The sequence below is a fragment of the Macaca mulatta genome, chromosome 6, assembly GCF_049350105.2.
Source record: "Macaca mulatta isolate MMU2019108-1 chromosome 6, T2T-MMU8v2.0, whole genome shotgun sequence".
Classification (NCBI taxonomy): Eukaryota; Metazoa; Chordata; class Mammalia; order Primates; family Cercopithecidae; genus Macaca; species Macaca mulatta.
This window is the reverse complement of record NC_133411.1, coordinates 66,971,555-66,995,902: the sequence shown is the minus strand read 5'-3', so window position 1 is coordinate 66,995,902 and position 24,348 is coordinate 66,971,555. Positions and strand designations below refer to the sequence as shown.

At 39.3% G+C, this 24,348-nt stretch overlaps 1 protein-coding gene across 8 annotated transcripts in view; it reads left to right on the top strand.

Annotated features, from left to right (window-relative positions):
- The window catches only part of PDE4D (phosphodiesterase 4D), a 1,577,486-nt gene that overhangs the window by 1,391,004 nt on the left and 162,134 nt on the right, over positions 1-24,348 (top strand). The window contains exon 6 of one of the 8 annotated variants that reach the window (XM_078004765.1): positions 4,122-11,892. The exons of the other annotated variants lie outside the window; for them this stretch is intronic. Within the exon in view, the coding sequence (XP_077860891.1) occupies positions 4,122-4,165 (44 nt within the window). The 3' untranslated portion in view covers positions 4,166-11,892. Of the gene's footprint in view, positions 1-4,121; positions 11,893-24,348 lie in introns of those variants that run through there. 8 annotated transcript variants of the gene reach the window in all.

Sequence of the window (24,348 nt, the reverse complement as noted above, 5' to 3'; positions counted from 1 at the left end):
CAACCAATTGCTAATCAGAATATGTTGAAATCTACCTATGACCTCGAAGCTCTCCCACAACTTCGAGTTTTCCCGCTTTCCAGATAGAACCAGTATAAATTTTGGTTCTATCTGGAACCATGTATTGATTGATGTATTATTTCTTCCTAATATGTGTAACAACAAGCTGTAGCCTGACCACCTTGGGCACATGTCGTCAGGACCACCCGAGACTGTGTCACAGGTGCATCCTTAACTTTGGCAAAATACACTTTCTAAACTGATGGAGACCTGTCTCAGATATTTTGGGCTAGCACAATGAATACGAGAAAACTTTTTTGGTTGGGCGGTGGGAGATGGGATGGAGTCTCTCTCTGTTGCCCAGGCTGGAGTGCAATGGCGCGAACTCGGCTCACTGCAACCTCCACCTCCCGGGTTCAAGTGATTCTCCTGCCTCAGCCTCCTGAGTAGCTGGGATTACAGGCACATGTCACCATGCCTGGCTAATTTTTGTGTTTTTAGTAGAGACGGGGTTTCACCATGTTGGTCGGGCTGGTCTCGAACTCCTGATCTTGTGATCCACCCACCTAGGCCTCCCAAGTGCTGGGATTACAGGCGGGAGCCACCACACCTGGACAAACACAACTATTTTTAAACAGCATCTAAGCTCAGAAATCACAGGCATATTATGCCTGCCACTAAGGGAGTTAGTTCCATTGAAGGATATAATTAAGAGTGAAATGAATGGTGTGCGAAGCACTTAGGGATAGTGGTTCACAAATTTGTCTGTTCCTTAGAATCACCTGGGGGACAGGTGCCTCACACCTGTAATCCCAGCATTTTAGAAGGTCAAGGCCAGAGGATCACTTGAGGCCAAGAGTTCCAGACCAGCCTGGGCAGCACAGTGAGATCCTGTTTCTACAGAAGATAATAATAATCACCTGGAAACTTCTTTTTTAATGCAGCTGGTGAAGTAAAAAAAAAAAAAAAAAAAAAAAAAAACGAGGTTTTGAAACCAACTCAAAGACAACAGCAATATTCAAGCATAAGGTGTAATAAAGGTTGTACACTAGATAGCTAGATAGCCAGAATAAAAAGCAAGAGATAGTTACAAAAAATATAAGGAGGACAAATGTATAGGATTTTGTAACCGCTAATCGTATGATTTTACTGAGTAGGTGTAAAATGCTTCTGACAATGTGTGAAAATTTATAATCCTTAGTATTATATGTAGGATCAACATAGGTTAAGACCTAGATTCTAAAGTTGAATTTAAGGCTAGTTTATCTCCATGCTTAGATTTCCTACATTTCATTTAAGAGAAAATGTCCCGTATATTGAATATTCATGAAAATCTCTGAAAGGTGTTATGCTATTCTTAACCTCTTAAAGGAGTGCACTGGATGTAATTAAATCATTTTTGCTGGTTCCGGTCATCATGAACATCTGCTTTTGTACTTCCCTCTCATTCACAAATGCGCTTAGGAGCTAATGATCTAAATGAGGGCTTTTTTTGCCCCTACAGTAACATGCAGCAAATCTGGCTGCACTTTAATTTCTCATCTGCTGTCCCATATTGTCTAGTGGTCAGTTCATGATGTTACTAAGGTTGGCTTTATTGGCGTCTTTTGTGAGCTGCTGCTGCTTTTTCCTTGGCAAACCTGATTACCAAGCCATTGCATTGAGCATAAAATAAAGGCAAATTAATTCAAAATAAAGGTGAGGGTTGAGGGAAATTCATCTCTGAGGTAGACCTTTAGGATATGAGATGCATAAAGTGAGCAAGATCCTACAAGCGTTTACTTGACTTTTCTGGGTTCTTTTCACCTATACTTACTGATTTTGAATAGTATAAATTCCTGGATAATTAATCTGGATAAGTAAGTTGTCACCATACCTCTAGAGAAAATAAAATCAACCAAAATATGTTTAATTCTTGTTTAATTCTGTGCTCTGGGTTTCAAGAAAACAAAAATGAATAAGATGTAGTCCTACCCCCAGGGACTTGACACAATATAATTGTACATATGCAAAAGAAACTGGCTAGGTGTGGTGGCTCACACCTCTAATCACAGCACTTTAGGAGACCGAGGCAGGAGGATCACTGGAGCCTGGGAGTTTCAGACCAGCCTGGGCAACATGGTGAAACCTTTTCTCTACAAAAAATATACAAACGTTAGCTGGGTGTGGTGGCACATGCTTGTAGTCCTAGCTACTGGGGGAGCTGAGTTAGACAGGGTTGCTTGAGTCTAAGAGGTCTAGGCTCCAGTGAGCTATGATCACAGCACTCCAGCCAGGGCAAAAAATCTTAAGTAGTCTCAGGACTGTACCACAGAGTATCATAAGAATTCCAAAGAGGCAAAGACCAAATGAGAATAATAAGTAATGAAGGCTTCCAGCAAACATGATGTTTTTGTTGGGCCTTGAACACTCTTTAGATGCTTTAGTTTAACGTGCCATAGTCACACTTTCTATACTGGGAGTGTTAATAGGTGATTACTACTCCAGAGCTTTAGGATACATTCCAGTATCCCAGCAAAGCAGCCCTATTCAACTAGAACCGTTTGCTATTACAAAAGAGAGGTGATCACTTGTGATTTCTTAACATTTCTTCACTTAGCCTCTGGCACCGGGCTTCTGAAAGTCCAGGAAAGGGCAATGACCTCAGGGTTTTGAGACCAGGGGTATAATCCCAGCTCTGCCTAGCTCTCTGTGTAATTTTTGGTCAGTAACTTAACCTGGGTTGTGTTCTGTAAAATGATGATATTGGATTAAATAGTATCTAAGAATCTAACTAGCTTTTTCCTAATATTTTATTATTATTAAAAAAAAAAGGCATGCCTCTGATGTGAATTGCCTTTATTTTCTTTAGTCATATTTCCCTAAGAAGTGAATAAAAGATACCAAGGCAATGTGTGAATTCCACTTTTTCTAATCTGAATGTTTAGGGGATATCCTTGACACCATTTGCTATTTTGAGTTTTCAACAAAGAGTTAAAAGAAAATTCTGGCACTCCTATCTAGTCATCCTCTCCAGTTGGCAGAAGTCTTCATGTGGACTTGATGGTTGCCCAGAGCAACAAAATATTAGGGACAGAAACATGTTCAGGGACTCGATTGTATAAGTGACTCAGAGCTGAGAGATCTTTTCCGGCTTGACTGCAGCCCATACTTAGCTAGAGTGGGTATTTGTCTATTCCTGTCTGCATACTGTGACTTGGAGATGCTTGCTAAAATATGGAAGCCAACCTTGAAACCGGCAGAGAGGAGTTAAATGATCAGAAGGCAACTGTCTTCATTCAGCATGTCTGACCCATGAAGGATCATTAGCACTAGCAAATATAAACAAGATCAGGGAGTGGTCATGGGCTTTGAAGAGCACATACCAAGAACATTAAGAGAACTCAATATAAATTCAATATAAGAGCTATTATTCAAGGCCAATTATCTCTTTTGAGTTAGAAGAGCCCAATGGGGAGCCACTCACGCAAATCAATACCCCTTTCCTTCTCTCAGTTGGAGCCAGACATCTCTAACTATGCTCTGAATTAAACCGAATTTTTAAAATGTTTTTCTGTCCCTAAACTCTTTAAATCCTGAGATCATCCTTTCTTTGTTCCATCAGTCTGGCTCCATGATACCAATTACTCCAGCTTGTTAAGGAAGTTATTGGCATATGGCAGTCATGTCTTTTGTTTCTATGCAATGTTGCCTGGAGCAAGAATTGGAGGGAGAAGTATTAGCCAAGTCTTGTTTAAGTCCCCTCTCTTCAACTGTTTAACTAGGTTCCATCTTGATTATGTGTTTGGTTTTATTTTGATTATTTTGATTTGGTTTTATTTTATTTTGATACCCCATATACATTCTTCTCACTTGCACATGAACAATGCCATTATGGTAATAATAACAATTATACAATATTAATTTCTGTCCCCATTGAATACTTGTTGAATGTCATTATGATCAGGAGCTGGTCCTCTTGGTTTGGACATTATGATTTGAAATGAATATTCTTTTTGAATGATTGGAAACTTAGTCATAAACTCAAGTGGTTTACAATAGTAACTCTTATCCCAGTAACCATAGCACCTGTTTGGAAAAATGTCTTCGGATCACTTGTTTGCAAATGTCTTTTTCCTTAGGCTCCTGGATGGAATTGAACCCATATACGTTACTTGACATGTGAAACATGTGTGACCCTGGCAGATGATTTGGCTGACCTTGAAAACTACAGCTGTTTAGTCACTTTGAAAACAATGCAATACAAGTGATTTACTAGGCTTCAGTTTTAACCATTTTATGCTGACTGGTGGAAATTCTAACCCTTCAGAAAGAAAAAAAAAAATTGTGAAACAATGGAAATGTACCATCCTGGGTATTAATGTCATTAATTTCAATACATTTTCTCACAAAAAGTGTAAAGAAGTCTTTGCTTGACCTTACAGGAAAAAACAGCGTCCATGTGGCTTTATTTTGCTTTTTTTGTTGTTCTTTTTAAATTAATGAAGAAATCCAAGCTTTGACTTTTGTTTCTTCTCCACCCAAATCAAAAGCAGTCTATAATCTCCTGCAAAGATCAAAGCTTTTTGCTTACTATAAAGTATGTGCCCTGCGTAGGCATTACATGGTAGAAGGATAGCTTTCTGTTCCAAGAAATCTCTATTAGTTCTCTAGTTGCTATGTATATATTCTCTTTTAGCTAAAATATGGTTCAGTGAATGAGTCCTGAAAATTTCACTGTATATGCCAAAACATGTTGTATACCATAAATATATAATATTTTATTCCAATCTTTTAAAATTGTGCTTCAATCAAAACAGAAGTTGATTTCTTTTTCCAGAAATTCAGAGTGAGCAGTCCAGGGCTGCTGTGGCTGCTGTAAAATCACCAAGGACCCAAAGCTTCTCAGATAATTTTTTTACCATTTCTAGATTATAGGCTTTGTCTTCATGGTTTGAAATGACTACAAGAGCCCTAGCCATGACAACTAAGTGGCCAGCAGCAAGATGGAGGAAAAAAGAAGGAATAGTACAGCCACTCCTGTTAGAAGGGACTTCTAAGAAATCCCACATAATGCTTCTACTTACATCTCTTTGACTCAAATTTAGTGGTGCCACAAAAGAGAATAAGAAATATATATTTTTTTCTGGCAAGTCTCTAGTTCAGGGATTTCAATCTCCTGTAAGCAAATGAGTCTTCTAACCTCTCCCTCTGGCTTGCCCAGTCTCTCTCAAATCTCTTGCCATCCTGTCCTCCTTACTCACCTTTGGGAAAACCCAGCTGTGTCAGTTTTACAGTCTGCCTTCTCCAATTCCTTACCTGAACTCCTGGGAAAAATAATCCCACATCACTTCAAGCTGGAATTCCAACGAAGTCACCTTATTGGACCCTCAGAGCACTTGACACTTAGTTCCTGCTGTGCCCCTCTCTCAGTCCTCTTCATGCTAATTTCAAACCTCTCCTCCCTCTTCTTAAGCCTCCTGAACCAGCAGTTCCTCATCTCCTTTCAGCAAATAACTTGTTGCTTTTTGAAGAAAGTCTGGGTCAAGGAATGAACTCCCTCAACTCCTACATCCTCTTGCCATAGATGTCATCCATAGATCTCTTACTGACATCTATAATCCCTTCCTCCCTTCTGGTCTCAGTGGATGACGTTTCCCTTCTCCCTCCTGCTCTAAGTCAACCCCTGTATCTGGGCCCTTGATCCTCTCTCCTCCCAGCTTCCTGAGGTCCTTACTTCGTCTGTTTTCCTTTCTATCTCTCACATCTTTAATCTTTAATCTTTACTTTTATTCTGGCTCTTTCCCCATTCATGTCTCTCACAATCTTAAAAACAATACACAGCAAACCACAGCAAAGTTCAGCTGACTCTTTATTGATCCTTTAGTTATTGATCTTCTCTTTTCAGTCAAGTTGCTCTGCCTCCTCATCCCTATTCCACTGTAGTAGGACTTTCTCACAACACCTCTGTTCCAGCTGCCCTCCCATGGTTAACAATGAACTCCTAATTGTCTTCTTAGTTCTTAGAGGCTTCTTCTTCTTAAACTCTTTCTTTGTTCATTTACTCAGTAAATACGTATTCAACATGTTTTTGTTAGGAGCCGTTTTGTTCCAGATAGTTCCACACTCTTCTTGCTGCTCTGAATACTTCTTTTCATTATTCTTCATGATCTATCTTCCTGCCCCACTTTACCTCTTAAATGTCAGTATTCTAGAAGGTTCTTTTTGATTAATTTTCTCACTCTGTGTACTCTGTAGATGTTTTCATGTACCTCATAGTTGTATTTCCCATCTTATGAAGGTGAGTTCCAAAACTCTGTCTCTACTCAGAATGGGCACTTTCCCAGTTTCCAAATTTATTCACACAGAAGCCCAATGTCCAATGATATCCAGCCGTTCAAATCCAGTATGTCCAGAGCTGGACTCATATTTCTTTGCAAATCTGTTCTTCCTGTCTCAGTTAGTGAAACACTTTTAGCCAACTTATAAGTCATGAACCCTTCTACCAAATCTGTCTGTCTGTCTATATTTATTTTTGAAACAGAGTTTTCTCATTCTGTCACCCAGGCTGGAGTGCAGTGTCAAGATTTCAGCTCACTGTAACCTCCACCTCCTGGGTTCAAGCGATTCTTGTGCCTCAGCCTCCCAAGTAGCTGGTATTACAGGTGTGCACCACCACACCCAGCTAATTTTTGTATTTTTAGTAGAGACAGGGTTTCACTATGTTGGCCAGGCTGGTCTCGAATTCTTGGCCTCAAGTGATCCGCCTGCCTCGTCCTCCCAAAGTGCTGGGATTACAGGTGTGAGCCACCGTGCTCGGCCCCAAATGAATACATTTTTATTTTATTTTATAACTATTGATCAAATCCATGCTCTCTTCTCTAACCCGCTAATACTTCCCTAGTTCAGGCACTAACCAACTCTCCCCTGAATTATAGTACTAGTGCCTGAAATAGTGTTTTTGAAACTGTCGGTTGCATTTAGCATTTTATTTTAAAAATATGATACAGAGGGCCGGGCGCGGTGGCTCACGCCTGTAATCCCAGCACTTTGGGAGGCCGAGGCGGGCGGATCACAAGGTCAGGAGATCAAGACCACGGTGAAACCCCGTCTCTACTAAAAATACAAAAAACTAGCCGGGCGCGGTTGTGGGCGCCTGTAGTCCCAGCTACTCGGGAGGCTGAGGCAGGAGAATGGCATGAACCCGGGAGGCGGAGCTTGCAGTGAGCCGAGATCGCGCCACTGCACTCCAGCCTGGGCGACAGAGCGAGACTCCGTCTCAAAAAAAAAAATATGATACAGAAATGAGTAAAAAATAAGAGTATAAAACCACATCTATAATATCAAAGATATAGTTTTATAAAATTATTGATACACCCATAGACATGCAAACACACACCGACATTTTGCCATGAAAATGTATTTCTTACTATAATTTTTAAAATTAGAGAACCACTTTCTTAAATGATCTATCTCTGTTGCACCTCTTCTTAGCTCTGGCCTTCCACGATGCCAGCAAATATATCTAGTTGAAAAATTAATCTGCAAATGTCACTCTTCTTAAAACCTTTTCATGCCTTCCCCATCATCCATGATAAAATCAGATCTCTTTGGTATGGTACCCAAAGGCCCTACCCAGATATGTATTGTACCTCCTCTTCAGCCCAGCCCCTGCCTGACTCTTTCAGCAGCAAACTTCTTCCACCTATGTGCACCATGTTTCACAACTGTCTTCATTTACTCGTACTCATCTCACCATCTAGAACTCACTCCTCTCTCATAATTGCCTGGTTCACTTTATCTCATTTTAGAGGACACCTACAATTCAAGCCCAGTCCCCTTCCTCAGGCCGAGTCAGGCTCTTCTCCCAAACCTACCTCTAGCATAACCTAATGAAATTGCTGTAAAAATTATAGTCTATGCATCTTTATTAAAAAAAAAAACCCTGCCCACCAGTATAGCAATTATTTTGTTATAACCACACGCAGCACTAGTGTGTGGCTCTGGGGCACTATCATGCCAACTTACCTGTGTTCAATAGACCTGAAGTAGGGAAAATCAGCTGACTCTTTTACAGAACATCTTGAAATGATTCTTGGGTGCAATATAAGAGCAAAACATGGAACAGTAGAAACCAGCATGGAAAACTTTTTCTCCTGTTTGAGAAAGTGGGATGAAAATGTGTCTCTTAATCCCTTTGGCAGAAGGGAGTAACTCAAAAGAAGTGGATGATGAATGATCTTCTCCACTTTGTCAGCCCTCTGAGCAGAATGAGGAAAATGTGAGAAGCGATGCCATTGCTATATTTGTTTCATTGACCATTATTCTAAATAACTCACATGGTCCTGAACAAGGACATGTTTTTGTGAAAAGGACAACATTTCTTTTGGTGTGTCTGAGTAGCATTTAACAAAAGCCTTATAGTGGTCAATGAAGGTTGGCCTTTCACCCGCTGCAACTGGAGAGTCTGTAAGAACACTATTTATTCAGCCACATGGAAACACTAGGGAGTCACGCCTGGGATCTGACAACTGTGCAGCCCCATGCCAGGTGCACAGAGAGTTGTTGTGATGAATGTCAAGAGGTAGTGGGGTTTTTCTGTTGTTTTTGTTCCTTCCATTTTCTTTCCCTTTGACTTGGACTGTGGTTTCATTCATTCCACCTCCCCACCCCCATGCAAGAATAGATCTCTGATCTCTTTCTCATACTTTATCTGCCGTAACATCCACTTTCCTTTTCCAGAGAGGAGAAGAACAACTCCACGGTGCTTTCCTTTTATGTTTTGGGCCAATTTTGTTGTGTTGTTTTATGGTCTTGAACTGAGAGCTGCGTCAGCACTCAACACCAGCCCCTGGCCTGTGAGACTAATGAGAAAAGCAAAATGACTTCAAGTAAAAGGAAGTGGTTTGTGTTGTGGAGAGAAACTTGGAAAGAAACACCACCGAGAACACTAGGGGCCTTATTTTCCCTAATGTGTACAGTTGGGTTAACACATTTCAAAATAACCAGTCAATTTAGTTAATCCCATCAAACGACCTACTCAATACAGTAAAGAGGAAGGGAAAATAAACAAACGGTTTTTTGGATGACCGGTTTAGCTTCATGTATCCTTGATCTCACTCATTTCTAGGGAATAATTTCAACTCTTAAGGAAATGTGAACATCTATTTTGCAAACTATTACAGGCTAGTTTATACAAAAATACCTTTAAAAAAGTTGTGTTCATATTCAACATGTTTTCCCAGCTGTCATTAAAACAGGTAGAAACAATATAGTAGGCATAGAAATCTTGATTATAATGTGGGAAAACTAAGGTTAAAATTATTAGCAGAAATGCATTTCTTTCTTTTTCATCCTTCCACTGTCTGAACATCTCTCTTTCCTACTTCCTCCATTTTGCTATTTTCTTTGCTTTGTTTCTCTTTTAACTTCAATAATAACAATTCTATAGGCCAAACACTGTGCTAAGACTGGGCATGCATGATCACATAAGGGAGGTAAAATTATTATTCCCATTTTGCGGAAGAAGAAACTGAGACTCAGAGAATTTAGGGATATGTCCCATTGTCATTATTCCAGAAAGTTGTGGAGCCAGGATTCAAAACTTGGCAGTTATATTTCAGATTCCATACCCTGTAAACAACACTCTACTGCCTCCCTCAAGTTTTATCTCAGTCCATTTGTTTTCTCTGATCTTCTCCTTTTCTCATGTTCTCTACTCTATTCCCTTGCCTTTTTCCTTTCCTTATATCTACCTCTTCTTTTTCCAGTCTTTTCCCTCACATCTTCCCATATTTGTCTTGTTTCCCATTCCTTGTCTAAATCTTCTCTTTTCTCCCCCTCTTCACCTTATTCATTCCCAGTTCCCTAAAATTATATCATTCTCCCTTCATGATGCCCCCTCATTCCTCACTGCAGCATCACCCAGTCCAACTCTGTCCCATCTGTGATTCCTCACCTCTGCTTTCCTACCATCTCTCTCCCAAACACAAGGCAAAGTGAGGGTAAGTTCCACTAGGAGAGCATGTGTCACTCTGCTGTCATACACAGAGAGTACCATCAGTGATTATAAAGAGGAATCTCACTCCTGCCAGAGAGCTCACAAATTAGGTTATTGTTGAACTTCATATAGTCTTTAGTGACTGGAAAAAGATAAGGCCTCTTTCTATGGTCACTACCAGGAAGTGAGCTCCATGCAGCAGATAGAAACCAACTGGAGAAATGTGAGATCCAAGCCAAGCACAGTTTCTGCATGTCAGTCAATTGCAGGAAACACTGAGATGTAATGTAGTACTTTGAACAAACTCATATTACTCAGGTGACCATATTTTCAACCAGCCAGTATAGGACGGAAGAGTTTCATTTCCTTGAATCAAAGCTATTTGGTGACTTTTCCTGGAAACACTCTGAGGCTTCCAGGAAAGGATTCCAGATTCCTGAGCTACTGGCACAGAGTAAGCATCTTTTCTTCACATAGTAATTCACAAACATCCCTCATCACCATATGGCAATATCCTCACTGGATCAGCTCAGTTACCAAAAATAACTAGATCAAAATAAATGTCATTCTTACATGGACACAGGTGGACTAGGGTTTAGAAGTTTTGGGAATCATCACAGTTCTAGGCACCTGAAACTTCATCTTTTGCTTGTAGTAAATATGGTGTCTTTCTCAGGACTCTGCCCTTTGTTTATTTATATATCTGGTCTGGTTTTTGTTTTTTGTTTTCTAGAGATAGTTCTCTGCTCTCCATAGTGTCTGCTTTCTCATCACCTGGGTTTGTACATGGCTTGCTGTAGCTTCTCTAGCCCCAATTTTAGGCCATCTGTAGATTTAAAAAAATTTTTTTTTCCTCCTGACACCAATTACCTTAGTTGTAATTTCCCGTTTATAATTGCAATTTGAGCCTACAAACTTACCAATACAATGAGGTAACTTTCCACTGTGGTCAGGTATTATAGATTATTGGCTACTGGTAAACCCCTGAACAATTCAGACTTTTTTTTTAACAAATACTTTTTTGAGTATTCTCCCATGTGCCAGGCCCTAACCAAAGCTCTTGGGTTACATTGATGACCAAAAAGAAGCGTTATCCCTGTTTTTAGTCCCTATAATCTAGGGTCCAGGACAGGGGAAATATGCACTGTATTAATGAAATAATCAGTACTGAATGTAACATTCCAAACTGAAGCATTTTATACGAAGGAAGGATTCTATGAGAATGGAAGCCCAGAAGTCCAGTCTACACATGCTCCTGGAATTTTATGGGAAAATAAAAAGTCTGTCAGAATGGATCTTTTGAGAAGATTCCAGAAGTATGTTGGCCAATCAGAGAAAATGAGCAAGTGGATGCTAGAGGCCATTTCTTCCACTGTTGTGCTCAGTTTGCAGTGATTCTACTGCAGAGCTTGAAAGGCAAGTACTGGCTTCTCTTGCTCCTGTTCTTCCACCCAGAAAAACCATCCTTCTCCTCATCTTTCTTTTCCTCCTCCACCACCACTACTACCTATTTTGAGGCTGCCACCACCACACTATAACATATTCCTCCCAGCTCTAAGGCTCTGAATTTGGACCTCCCACATGACAGGACTCTAAATAATGACTAATCCATTAAGTCTACTCCCTTTCCAAAATATTCAGTCAAATTTGAAATGCCTGGGGCCTCTTGTGTAGCCTTGGCTGGGCTAACTTCTGCACTTGCATTTCAAACACCCAGAATCAAGATTATATCTTAAGACTTCCAAATAAGTGCTTAGATGGCACAATAAAGATATTCAGGTTAAAAAAAAATCGAATGCGTCTGTTGTTCCTTTGCAAGGCCTAGTGATGGGAACCTCCTCTTGGAAATATTTGTTAAGCCATTCTCACTTGTAGTCACTCTTCGTACCAAATCTGTTGACAAAAAAGAAAAATCGAGGAGAGAGGGAGAAAGATAAAAGTTACACTAATCTTTTAACTAACCCATACAACCACAGAGAACCAGCCTCAGGAACCAACACTAAAATCTTAAGGGCTGTTTTTTCAGACTCTGAAAATTCTCCTAAATCCCCATCCCAGTATCATTCAAGCTCTTTACAACCACTCTTTGTCCTTAGGCTGTAACTTGTGCCTGAAATTCCCACCCTAAGGTTCCCTTGTGGTATTTTTAATAGTGTTGTTTGATGCTGCAGCCAGCTTCTCTGCGGTTTGGGAGTTAAATGGGATACTGCGATGTGGTGTGCTGTAATGGCTCTTGGAGAAATGTTAGTGCAAATTAAATTCCAAATAGGATAGCACCTGAAAGAACCTAGTCCTTTAGTGAAAGAGCTTAATACAGTGGGAAGGAAGGTTTAGAGAGTCTTACTGGCTCCTAAATGATAAAGAAGAAACATCTAACCTGAGTTTGGAATTCATTTTGGACTCAGATACAGAGTATTTACTTTGAGACACTGGTCCTTAACCACCTGGTTCTTCCCTGTTTGCTTTTCTGCTTAGTTAAGCCCAAGGATGAGTATTAGTTTAAGAGAAAATGGTACTAAAAGGGAGGAGGGGAATAATTAACACCTTTGCTTAAAGCACCAAATCCCATGAGCTGATGACTGCCTAGGTTAGGCAATGACTACTACCACTACTAACAAATAGGTCTGGCATCTCCTGTTCCTATCCTGACACCCAGGCCCAAGCTGAGCACAGGCATTACAGGATTCCACAGCCTAATGTCTGTCAGCTTTTCCTTTGAACAGTGGTTACATATCATTAGTGTATTTGAATCAAATGTGGGTTTAAGGTAGTGGAAAGATTTTTTTCTGCTATTGAGAACAGAATCAATTTTTTAAAATGTATACATACACACACAGGTACACACACGCACACATCTATGTATTTTATTTTGGAAAATGGTTTTATTGCCAGTAGATCTTTATTGAATAACCTATCATCTATGGAGTTCCTATTTAAAAGTTTTCATTGGTAATGGGTTTATTCCAGACAGAACAGGTTATTTGTAAAATATAATTAGTAACTAATTAAAACAATAACAAATAACTTGTGTTGGGTGGTTACCATGCAGGTGCTGGGATACGCTTTCTCTCTGCATCATCATTTCACCCTTTCCACACTTTGTGAGGTGTGAATCTATTGTCAATGTCTCCATGCTATACATGAGATAAGACACAGATGTTTTTTTATCATCTCCATGAAACAAATGAGAGCACTGAAGCTTAGAGAAGGAGAGAAGCAACAACTTGAAGGTTTAGCGTTTGAGGAATTGTAGTAAAAAGAAAAATGAAAAGTCCTCTCAAGTTCTACTGAAAAATCTTTTAAGTATGTTTCTTTCCCACTTTTGCAATATAATTTTTCTCTTCTACCCTCAACTGAAATAAGATCACACAGCCTATACAGTATAGAACCAGGACTCTAAGGTCACTGACAACAAAGTAAAAGTCAGCAGTTTTGGAAAATGCCTATTTTTTTCCTAGCTGAGGATGGGTTACCTTCATTAGTGACATAACTATGTCACCAAGTAAAATTATTGACTTGAATATCAATTCATTTCTCTATTAAGAAAAAGAGGAAATAACTCAGATATAAATGATGGAAATTAGGAAGACATTTGAAAATGACTTTACACCAAGAAATCACATTCTGGTGGACCTAATATAGTATAGGAGATATTCGTAACTGGTCATCTTCATTGAAAGATTATAGAGACTAGAGAATAGGAAGGTTAAGTAAAAACTATTCAAATGATAAAATTTTATGTAAACAAGTAACCTAACCAAATACTGTATTTCACTGGACTTTGTTGTAGACAAACAGAAATTTTGGCAAAAAAAAAAAAAAAAAAGGAAATACAGTTACTAAGTTAAAGCTCCTGCATTTATATTATAAATATTTCTAAATCCAGTTTAAGATTGTGGAAACAACAACAGAACTATAAGAAATTCTAAATGCCATTTAATGAACGTGTTGAAAGAGTAGAGATTTCAACAGTGTCAAAACTTGTGATCTTCAAGGGTCAAAGTAGAGGTGAGTTTACAGAATGCTCGCTCTGGGTTCTGATTTCGCCAATTCAGTCACACCGCTGCCCAATTCAATGAAAAATGTAGGCAGCTTTGTCAAGCAATGAATTTTATCAAATTATTCAACACTGAATTCATCTTAGGAATAATTTAAGGGTTTAGACAATGTTTGAGGTTTTACTTTTAAAGAATCTTCCAATTTAACTGAAAACTCTTGTATTTCCTTTCTACTTTTCAAATATTGTCTTTGTCCTTTACCCTCCATTGTAGCTTAAGATGTGGTTATCTTGTATTACAAGGTATATTTAAACCATTCAATATTTAAAATGAAAAACATTCCATTTTAAAAATTTAAATGGAACTGCCACATATTCTTGACTTTTGGAGCTATATGGCAGTGGTCCCCAACCTTTTTGGCACAGGGACTGGCTTCATGGAAGACAATTTTTCCATGGATGGTGGGGAGAGGGGTTGGTTTTGGGATGAAACTGTTCCACCTCAGATCATCAGGCATTAGATTCTCATAAGGAGTGTACAACTTAGATGCCTCACATGCACAGTTCACAATAGGATTCACAATCCCACTGATCTGACAGGAGGTGGAGCTCAGGTGGTCATGCTCACTTGCCTGCTGCTCACCTCCTGCTGTGCCACCAGGTTCCTGATAGGCCATGAACCGGAAGCAGTCTGTGGTTTGGGGATTGGGGATCCCTGGCTATAGGGGCCACAAATGTGAAAGAGGTGTTCTGGGGGAGTATATTTCTAACTTGAATATACTATTTTCAGCATTTCTACTTATTTTATCAAAAGGTAAATTTTTTACTCAGGAAATAAAACAGTAGGCAATTGTTTTTTATAGTTTTTCTGTACAGAGCCTTATCCAATTATATTAATGTAATCCTATTGCACTGCTCAACAGAATCAGAATAAGAAGAAATTCCAAGTACAATTTGAAAATAAAAGTATCTTTCAAGAATTTGCACTATAGTGCATTGTTTGATTTGGAAGCAAACAAATCGGACTACTTCCATTTCTTGATGAAACAACTAACTCATTTGCTGACTTTCAACTGGCTCTCTTCAGTGGCTTTGAGAATGTTGCATTTCCATCATACCTTGTCTGTAGTACCACTTTGCCTAGAACTCTTTTCAGTTGAAAATATTTTAAAAGATAATCGATTCTTTTTTTTTTTTTTTTTTTTTTTTTTTTTTTTTTTTTTTTTTTTTTTGAGACGGAGCCTGGCTCTGTCGCCCAGGCTGGAGTGCAGTGGCCGGATCTCAGCTCACTGCAAGCTCCGCGTCCCGGGTTCACGCCATTCTCCTGCCTCAGCCTCCCGAGTAGCTGGGACCAAAGGCGCCCGCCACCTCGCCCGGCTATTTTTTTGTATTTTTTAGTAGAGACGGGGTTTCACTGTGTTAGCCAGGATGGTCTCGATCTCCTGACCTCGTGATCCGCCCGTCTCGGCCTCCCAAAGTGCTGGGATTACAGGCTTGAGCCACCGCGCCCGGCCGATAATCGATTCTTATACTTCAAAATCCAAAATGTATCCTAGGGCTGGATACAGTGGCTCATGCCTGTAATTCCAGCACTTTGGGAAGCTGAGGTGGTTGGATCACGAGGTCAGGAGATCGAGACCAGCCTGACCAACATGGTGAAACCCCATCTCTACTAAAAATACAAAAATTAGCTGGGCGTGGTGGTGAGCACCTGTAATGCCAGCTACTTGGGAGGCTGAGGCAGGAGAATTGTTTGAACCTGGGAGGCGGAGGTTGCAGTGAGCCGAGATGGCGCTATTGCACTCCAGCCTGGGTGACACAGAGACTCCATCTCTTTCTCCCTCTCTCTGTCTCTCTCTGTCTCTCTCTGTCTCTCTCTCTCTCTCTCTCTCTGTATACACACACACACACACACACACACACACACACATACATACACATCGTAGGAAGGATCAATTATTAACAGCTTCTTGGGTATTATGTAAACAATCTTATGCATATACAAGCAAAATACGTATTGGCTAGCACTCTTAAAGACATAGGAAAGGGCTGAATCTCACCAAGTTAATATTTCAAAAGGTGTCTATCGAAAAGGAAAAGGAAAGCTTCCTACAGTTAAGTGTATTTTTTTTTAGTTTAAAAAGAATAAGAAGAAGATTTTGGGTGTGTGTGTGTGTGTGTGTGTGTGTGTGTGTGTGTGTGTGTGTGTATATATATATATATATATATGAGATGGAGTCTTGCTCTGTCACCCAGGCCGGAGTGCAGTGGCACAATCTTGGCTAACTTCAACCTCCACCTCCCAGATTCAAGTGATTCTCCTGCCTTAACCTCCCAAGTAGCTGGGACTATAGGAATATGCCACCATGCCCAGCTAATTTTTGTATTTTTAGTATAGACGGGGTTTCACTATGTTGGCCAGGCTGGTTTTGAACTCCTGAACTCAGGTGATCCACCCACCTCAGCCTCCCAAAGTGCTGGGATTCCAGGCATGAGCCACGGCACCCAGCCAGATTTTGGGTTTTTAAACCTATTAAATTTATCTTTGGATACATATTTCAAATTTTCCTTAACTGTAAATGTGTTTATGTTCGCTAGAAACACCACATAATTTGGGAGACATGGAATTATGTAGGTGAAATCAGTGGTTTTCAATTAGGGCTTGATAATATTAGATATAGTATATCTTTTATGGCATTCACACATACTCTTTAGGGATACCCTTTGCAATTTTGGAATAGTGTTTTTCTTGCTTACTTCAGTGGATTTCTTATATCTTTAGGAAAGATCTGCACATTCATTGTAGGTGAATGTAAAATTGCATTTTAAATCCATTCGTTGGGAATCTCACTTCTTAAAAATCATACAGGAAAATTGATGTACCTTTTTAGTAACTGAGCTGTTTAGTAAATTTCTTAAGATTATTTTCTCATAACGTCTGTACATCAAAAGTGAAAAGAAGCTGTCCCCTTCTCTCTGTATGCAAAATTCCAGAGAAGCACTGAGAACGAGAAGAAGATGAAAGATAAGGAGGAGCACACGTTTCCCAGCCTGCCAGCCTGGGTTTAATTTCACTTTCCCAAAGTATTTCCTTGGTAAATTCAGAAAAATCACTGGACCTCCAGGAGCCTCATTTCCATTACTGTCACGTGGGATAGTGATAACACTATGGATCATTACAAAGATTAAATTAATTAGACTGTATGGAGAGTGCTCCAAAAGTTGAGTTGTTGAGTACTCACAAAAAGCATTCAACAAATATACCTTTCCCCTTGAAAATGATCATTCCATTAAATTCATCCTTTATTTTCTTTAAGAAAAAAATCTGTGTTCTGCATTTTCATACTTACTTTTCATGGATATATAGTCTGTAATAAAAACAGCATATTATATTAAAACGTACCTTTAAAACAACAAAGACATTTATAAAACAACAACAATCAGCTTCTGGATGGTTTCCCCCCGCCCACCCCCACCCCCATTAAACCCTATTAAAGGATCTCTGAAAGGGAAATCCAGAGATCTGTGTATTCGAGTTATAACCCTAGGTCAAGCAACTTAACTAGGCTGATATTTTGGCTTGATGTGATTTATATGTAACCTTTTAAGCAATGTATATTAAATCTGTACTTTTTACTCATCTACTTGATTGCAAGCTCCTGCAGGATAAACTTTGTTGAACCCAAATGTTGTAAACTTCATGGTGCTTAGATATAAACTCTACAGACTTCATCAGTGTTTAACAAATACTTGCTTAAGAAACACAAAGTCCTATTGTATCAGCCTATTAACTATGAAGCTAAATTTAATAACTGAAATATCATAGAGGTTAATATTCAAAACACCACTCATGAAAATCATTGAGTATTATTTATTTATTTTTGCTTTCTGGAGACATACGTGTACCCTTTATTTACTCTGTCTCATTTTGTCATCTCTGGACATACCATTTACGGCGTTTTAGTTATTCTGGATAAATCACTTTGCATGAAATAATAGGCTATTATGGCTGGAAAGGATTTCACTGATCATCAATGCAAGCATTGATTTTAGAAACAAGGAAAGTGAAACCAGAGACAGCCAGTGACTACTCTCAGTACTCAGAGAGGTCATGGTTGGTCAGAGGTCAGAACTCACATCTCCTGACCCACAGCATGTTTGGCTTTCTATACAACCGACTGCCTTAGTTAAGGACAGATAATTCTTTTCTCTTTAACAATAGAAAATTAGACTGATTAAAGTCATAAAAGATGTTGCTCCTTTATAAGCCATAGAGAAACCCCTGATGGTTTCTTTATTTGGACCTGTGTGATCTTTAAAGCATGTGACTAGTGGCTATAATTGGATTAAAGTGAAAACATGTGATTGTGAAGGAGTTAAAGTACCTTTGCCTTATTCTGCTTTGATAGCCAGCTTCAGTTGCACATCATGACAAGCAGTGAACCAACATCAACCCTGTGGAATTAAAACTTTAGACTCTATCACAAGGTTTTCCAAGTTCAAAGCCCACTAATTTATTATTGGTTCCAAGTTCTAGGTCTAGAATCAAGTCAGCTGGGACATCAAATACTTGTTACAAAATGATATTTGAATGAGATAATTATAAATAACACTAGAAGCACATGAATTAAAGTATTGCCTGAACACCAATTTTCTTAGGTAGGATATTGGGATGTCCTTTGCTTTACCACTTTGCAGTGATATGAGCAGTATGAGATACTATGTTTTGCAAAACTGTATTAATTATAATATTTATTGAGTACTTACTATGTCCTACACACAGTCCAAGTTTTTCATGTACATATTATTATTTAACCTGCACTATTACGCTTGCAGATGGATACTTTAATTAACTCGCTCAAGGACATGTACAATAAGGGGTACAGCTGAAGTCCAGACTGGGTCAGGCTGACTCCACAACCTCTTAATCCCTATATGAAATTGACATCTCTGCCCATGCTATACATCCACTTGATCTTTAGGTTGATTTATTGATAGTGACATTTAATTTTTGTTTTCTTCAGAATTAAATTCTTACTGTAAAAGCTAGTCAAAGGAACTGAAGTTTGCATTTGAATAAAAGTGTAGAGTTAACTGAGGATTTGCATATTCTCATTCCAAGACGAGAAGGGAGGGAGGGAAGGAAGAAAGAAGGAATGGAGGGAGGGAAGGAGAAAGGGAAGGAGGGAAGGAGGAAGGGAGAGAGGGTAGGAGGAAGGGAAGAAGGAAGGGAGAGCGGGAAGGGAAGGAAGAAGGAAGGGAGAGAGGGAAGGGAAGGAAGAAGGAAGGGAGGGAGAAAGGAAGGAAGGGAGGGAGGGAAGGAAACGGTAAAGGAAAAGAAAGGAAATTAAAAGTGACTTTGTTCCTCTATAGAATCTCTATTAATAAATGTTATTTTAAAAAAATAAAGTTATTTTTCATGAATACAAATTTTAGAACATATTTTTCAGTGTTCCTTTAAATCCTACTTAACTCCCAAATAATCCATTACTTACATTTCTTTTTTTTTTTTTTTTTTTTTTTTTTGAGACGGAATCTCGCTCTGTCACCCAGGCCGGAGTGCAGTGGCATGATCTCAGCTCACTGCAACCTCTGCCTCCTGCTTTCAAGCAATTCTTCTGCCTCAGCCTCCTGAGTAGCTGGGACTACAGGCTTGTGCCACCATGCCCGGCTAATTTGTTGTATTTTTAATAGAGAAAGGGTTTCACTCGATCTCCTAACCTCATGATCCGTCCGCCTCGGCCTCCCAAAGTGCTGGGATTACAGGTGTGAGCCACCATGCCCAGCCCATTTCATTCTTTATAACCATCATAAATTCCCACCTAGTTTGAGAACCACTACTTTTGTATGGTTTCCACCTTTTATGTAATTCCAGAAAAGCATGCCTTTAAGCAAAATTTAGCAAGAAGTCAAGCCAATCAATAATTGCTTGAAGTCAACTTTTCCAGAATAAAACTGTGTAAGGGACTTTGAATTTGAAGGTTACAATCTAAAGTTTGCTTTGAGATGGGAATAATACATAGTGTTGGGGATTATTGTAAACCTACGTGATCTAATTGGAAATTAGAATTGAAAGCAGGAAAGTGAAGGAGGAGAGAATGAAGGTTGGGGAGAAAAGAAAGCGATTTAGGAGACTCTATAGGGAGGAAAGGATGGGATGCATTTCAGAAACAAAATAGTAACAGTAAACAGAAAAAAGAGAAAGCAATCATGAAAATTCCTAAGAGGGCTAGTGGAATGCTAGCATGAACTCATTTACTATCCTTTGATATTTAGGGGCTCTATTGCCTTGTAATTTCATCACTGTTAATTTTCTTTCCTCTTATCTTTTTCCCTGCAGTTATTATCAGTCTAATATTCATTCATTCATTCATTTACCTGAGTTTTCAGGCTTGTGCCGAGACAACAGGGTGGGGCCAGGTTGCAAGATTGTGTTCCCAACTTGGAGGTAACGTGGGTAAGGAAAAAGTCACGGCTGGCCTTAGGAGACACAAGTTAACCACATCCCATGGGTCAGTGGAAGAAAACAAGGGAATAATTAGAAAATTGTGCAACATCAGAAGGGAGCCCCTGGAGCTATAACAGCAAGAACCTCCAGACCCTATTCCCTTTAAATCCCCTTTTAAAAGGCACCAAATTAGATGCTGAGGAAAATTCCAAGATGAGTGGGATATAGGTCTGACCTTCAGGAACGTGTAGGCTGCCTGCCGATGTCCACAACATCTTCCCTTTCACATGCCTAATACATTAACGTGGGCCACTCACTTAAAGTTTTAAAAATTTCATTTAGCATTTAAAAATTCATTTGACAGAAGAGATGTTTCCAATAAATAGTCTTCAACAAAAGCCCGGTCTGTAAGTCTCCGTAACATAGCCATCTGCTTTAGGTGAAGTGAGACAGTAGGCCTGGAGCCTCACCTGGTTGCCTCTTAACCACATTTACTTTCCAGGAGAAGCCTCTCCCCAACTTCTTCCTCAGAACCTCCAAGACACCAAGGAACAAGATCCTAAAATTGTCCGTAGTCTTAACTTTGTTAATAACAGACTGCATGCCCCTGGAAAAACTATTTCACTTCTCTAGGCCTCATCAACAAAACAAATGTGGTCTATAATACTTTGTAAGATGGTTTCAGTTGTAAACAGCCTGAAAACTTAGTACAACGAATTTGGGCAAGCAGGTTGGCTACAGATAAAGAACGGAAAGACATAAAGACTTAGACAGTGGTATACATTACTCTAGAATATTTTTATTATGTAAGTACAAATAAATGGGTATCTAATTATTACTTTTCAGATAGCAACATTTGTAGGAAATGTATTTTGTTAGGAATTTTAAAATCACTAAACAGATTGCCGTTTAGTTTACATTTTCTTCTCACCCGTGGATCCTGAAACCGCTGAACTTTTCTTCTGCCACATAAGTCAAATATCCATTTATAGTTTTTAACTCTTTGGCCCCTGAAAATAGAAGATTATTCCTGATTTTAAAAGTGGAACTTGTATGCATGTATATAATTTTTATCTTTAAAGGAATACTCTAATGATTGCTGACTCTAGCCAAACCTTTGCAACCTTCAAAGAAGGATTATCTCCTTGGCCCTAAGATGTAACATTGTTAACCTTTTATGACAGAATCACATCAAGGAATATTACATCTCTTCTAGTTCCTGTACCATATCTTTATGATAAGAATGGTTGCTTGCCATCTCAAAATATTGACCCTCTGGTACAATCACTTGTATCTACTTGAATATAGATGTCTTATTACTATTTCTGGAAAATATCCAGTAACAAAATTTTCTCTGAAACATTGTCATTAAATATTCTCAAAAATAGTTTTTAACCTTCTGTACTAGAGCTCACTATAAGGTAGTCTTTAGTTTAAGAACTTCAACAACTCTCTGATTTTGGTTTACCATTTTCATTTGTGCAAAATGAATGTGTACATAAGAATCTGTATTTCCAACCCAAAGAGGCATTCTAATGACCATTAAAATTTTGATCCAAGAAATAAACTAATAAACTACCATCCCTGAGTTATATCCTGCCCTTCTCACTCCTATGTTCTTTAATTAGACCCAATGTGCAGGACATGACTTGACTGAAATTTATAGCCACATTGAGACATGCAGCTAAAGAAAGCTCTTAGCCCAGGCATCATCTCAAACTTTTAAAGCAATAGGATCATTTGACAGAAGTGTGACTCTCTGTAGTAATTACACAGGTGCAAGTTATAACTACTTTATCTGCTGCCAGCATCTCTGTTGCCCTTAAGAAGTATGATGTCTTCTAGCCAACATGGCTATTCATATGGGACTGAATCTGCACATGTTTGAATTGAGTTTTTCAGGTTTAGAAATGTGATATTATTTTACCCTTATGCACCTTCCACAATCCTACTCCTCTCTTAGGTGGATCAGAGTTTCTGGAATCCATCATCTTTAGTTCTGCAATTTACATCTCAGACTTACATGTTTCTAGGCATATCTGCAAGTATGGCACCATGAAGGCCTATGAAACCTAGACTTGTATGTATGTGACAGTAGACATTGAAGTTTGTTGTAGGAAAATGTTTCTCTGTCATGCTAGGAAAAGCCCTCCAGTTCCTCAGTTCCTCCTCCTCCACACGAGAGAGTAGTTTTTTTCTAAAATGCAGTTAAGGCCAGGCACAATAGCTCACACCTGTTATCCTAGTATTTTTGGGAGGCTGAGATGGGCAAATTGCTTGAGCCCAGGAGTTTGAGACCAGCCTGGACAACACGGCAAAACCCCATCTCTACAAAAAAAATAAAAAATAAAAAATAACCGGGCATGGCATTAGGTTCCAGTAGTGCCAGCTACTCAGGTGGCAGAGCCTCAGAGGCAGTCTCCTATTGAGACTGCAGTGAGCTGTGATTGCTTCACTGCGCTCCAGCCTAGGCGACAGTAAGACCCTGTCTGAAAATAAAATCCAATTATGATCATGCCTCTCTCCTGTTGCTATCCACCAGAGTCTGCAATGCCTACAGGGTAAAGTTTAAACTTCCTTCACCTAGAAACAGTGTTCTGTGGTAAAATGACCAGGGTCTTTGGTATTAGACACACCTGGCCTCAAAAATGGGTCAGCCCAGGTGTAGCCTTCCCCATCTTCTGTTTCCTCATCTGCATAATGGAGTAACAAACATTGTCAGGAGGTTACTGGAGTAATTGTATGAGATACCAAATGTAAAAAGCCTGGCACAAAATAAATGCTCAGTAAATGTAAATGTCCTGTCTTTTGCCTTTCCCTCATTGTCTGCTACCTACCTTTCTAGGTTCCTTTCTCCCACGTGTACCCACTTCCTTCCAAAGCACTCGTTGATTCCAGGTTGCAGTGTATAGTTTCCTGATCAAGTCAAGCTCTCCCACACCTCTGTCACTTTTGCATATATTGTTCGGTCTCCCTGTAAGTCTTCCCTACCCTCACCTTTTATAGAAACTGCAAGGTATCTACTTGCCCCTTGAGATAGCTATTCCTGAATTTCTCCCAAATTTAACCATTCCTTCTCTATGCTTTCGTAAATCTTTCACACACCTCTTTCATCCTACAGTGTCATAATATTAGTTGGTTTTATCTGTCTTCCTTAATGTATCCTTAACTCCTGAGGGTGGATGCTACATCTTAGTTATCTATGAAACCCCAGAAAAGAAAATGTAACCAAGCTAAAATGGCTCACTCATTTCCTAGCAAATATTGGTTAAATGATTAAATGGATGATACAGGGGGCAGAATAAATATGGTTTTGGAAAAGTGGCATGGCTGCTGATCTATCAGTGCAAAAAGGAACACTCCCACCCCCTACATGGTCAAAAACATTGAAGGTAAGAAACTAGATGGCTTGTGAATAATAACAAATGAAGTTGTCTTTCTGTAGGAAGTCTTAGAAAATGTAATCTTGGGAGGCCGAGGTGGGCGGATCACAAGGTCAGGAGTTCAAGACTAGCCTGGCCAATATGGTGAAACCCCATCTCTACTCAAAATACAAAAATTAGCCAGGTGTGGTGGCGCGTGCCTGAAGTCCCAGCTACTCAGGAGGCTGAGGCAGGAAAATTGCTTGAACCCAGGAGTCGGAGATTGCAGTCAGTCAAGATGGCGCCATTGCACTCCAACCTGGGCAACAGAGCGAAATTCTGTCAAAAAAAAAAAAAAAGAAAGAAAGAAAAGAAAATATCATCAAGCTAAAATGGCTTTGGCTTTCCTTCAGTAAATGGTTACTGTGGGAATATATGTTAAATGAATACCAATACTATTATGAGAAACACATGCACTAAACAGCTATAGTTCTGATGCCATTCTCAAATCTGAAAATTTGCCCAATTTCAGGGACAAAAGTGAAGTAATATGTATCCCCAG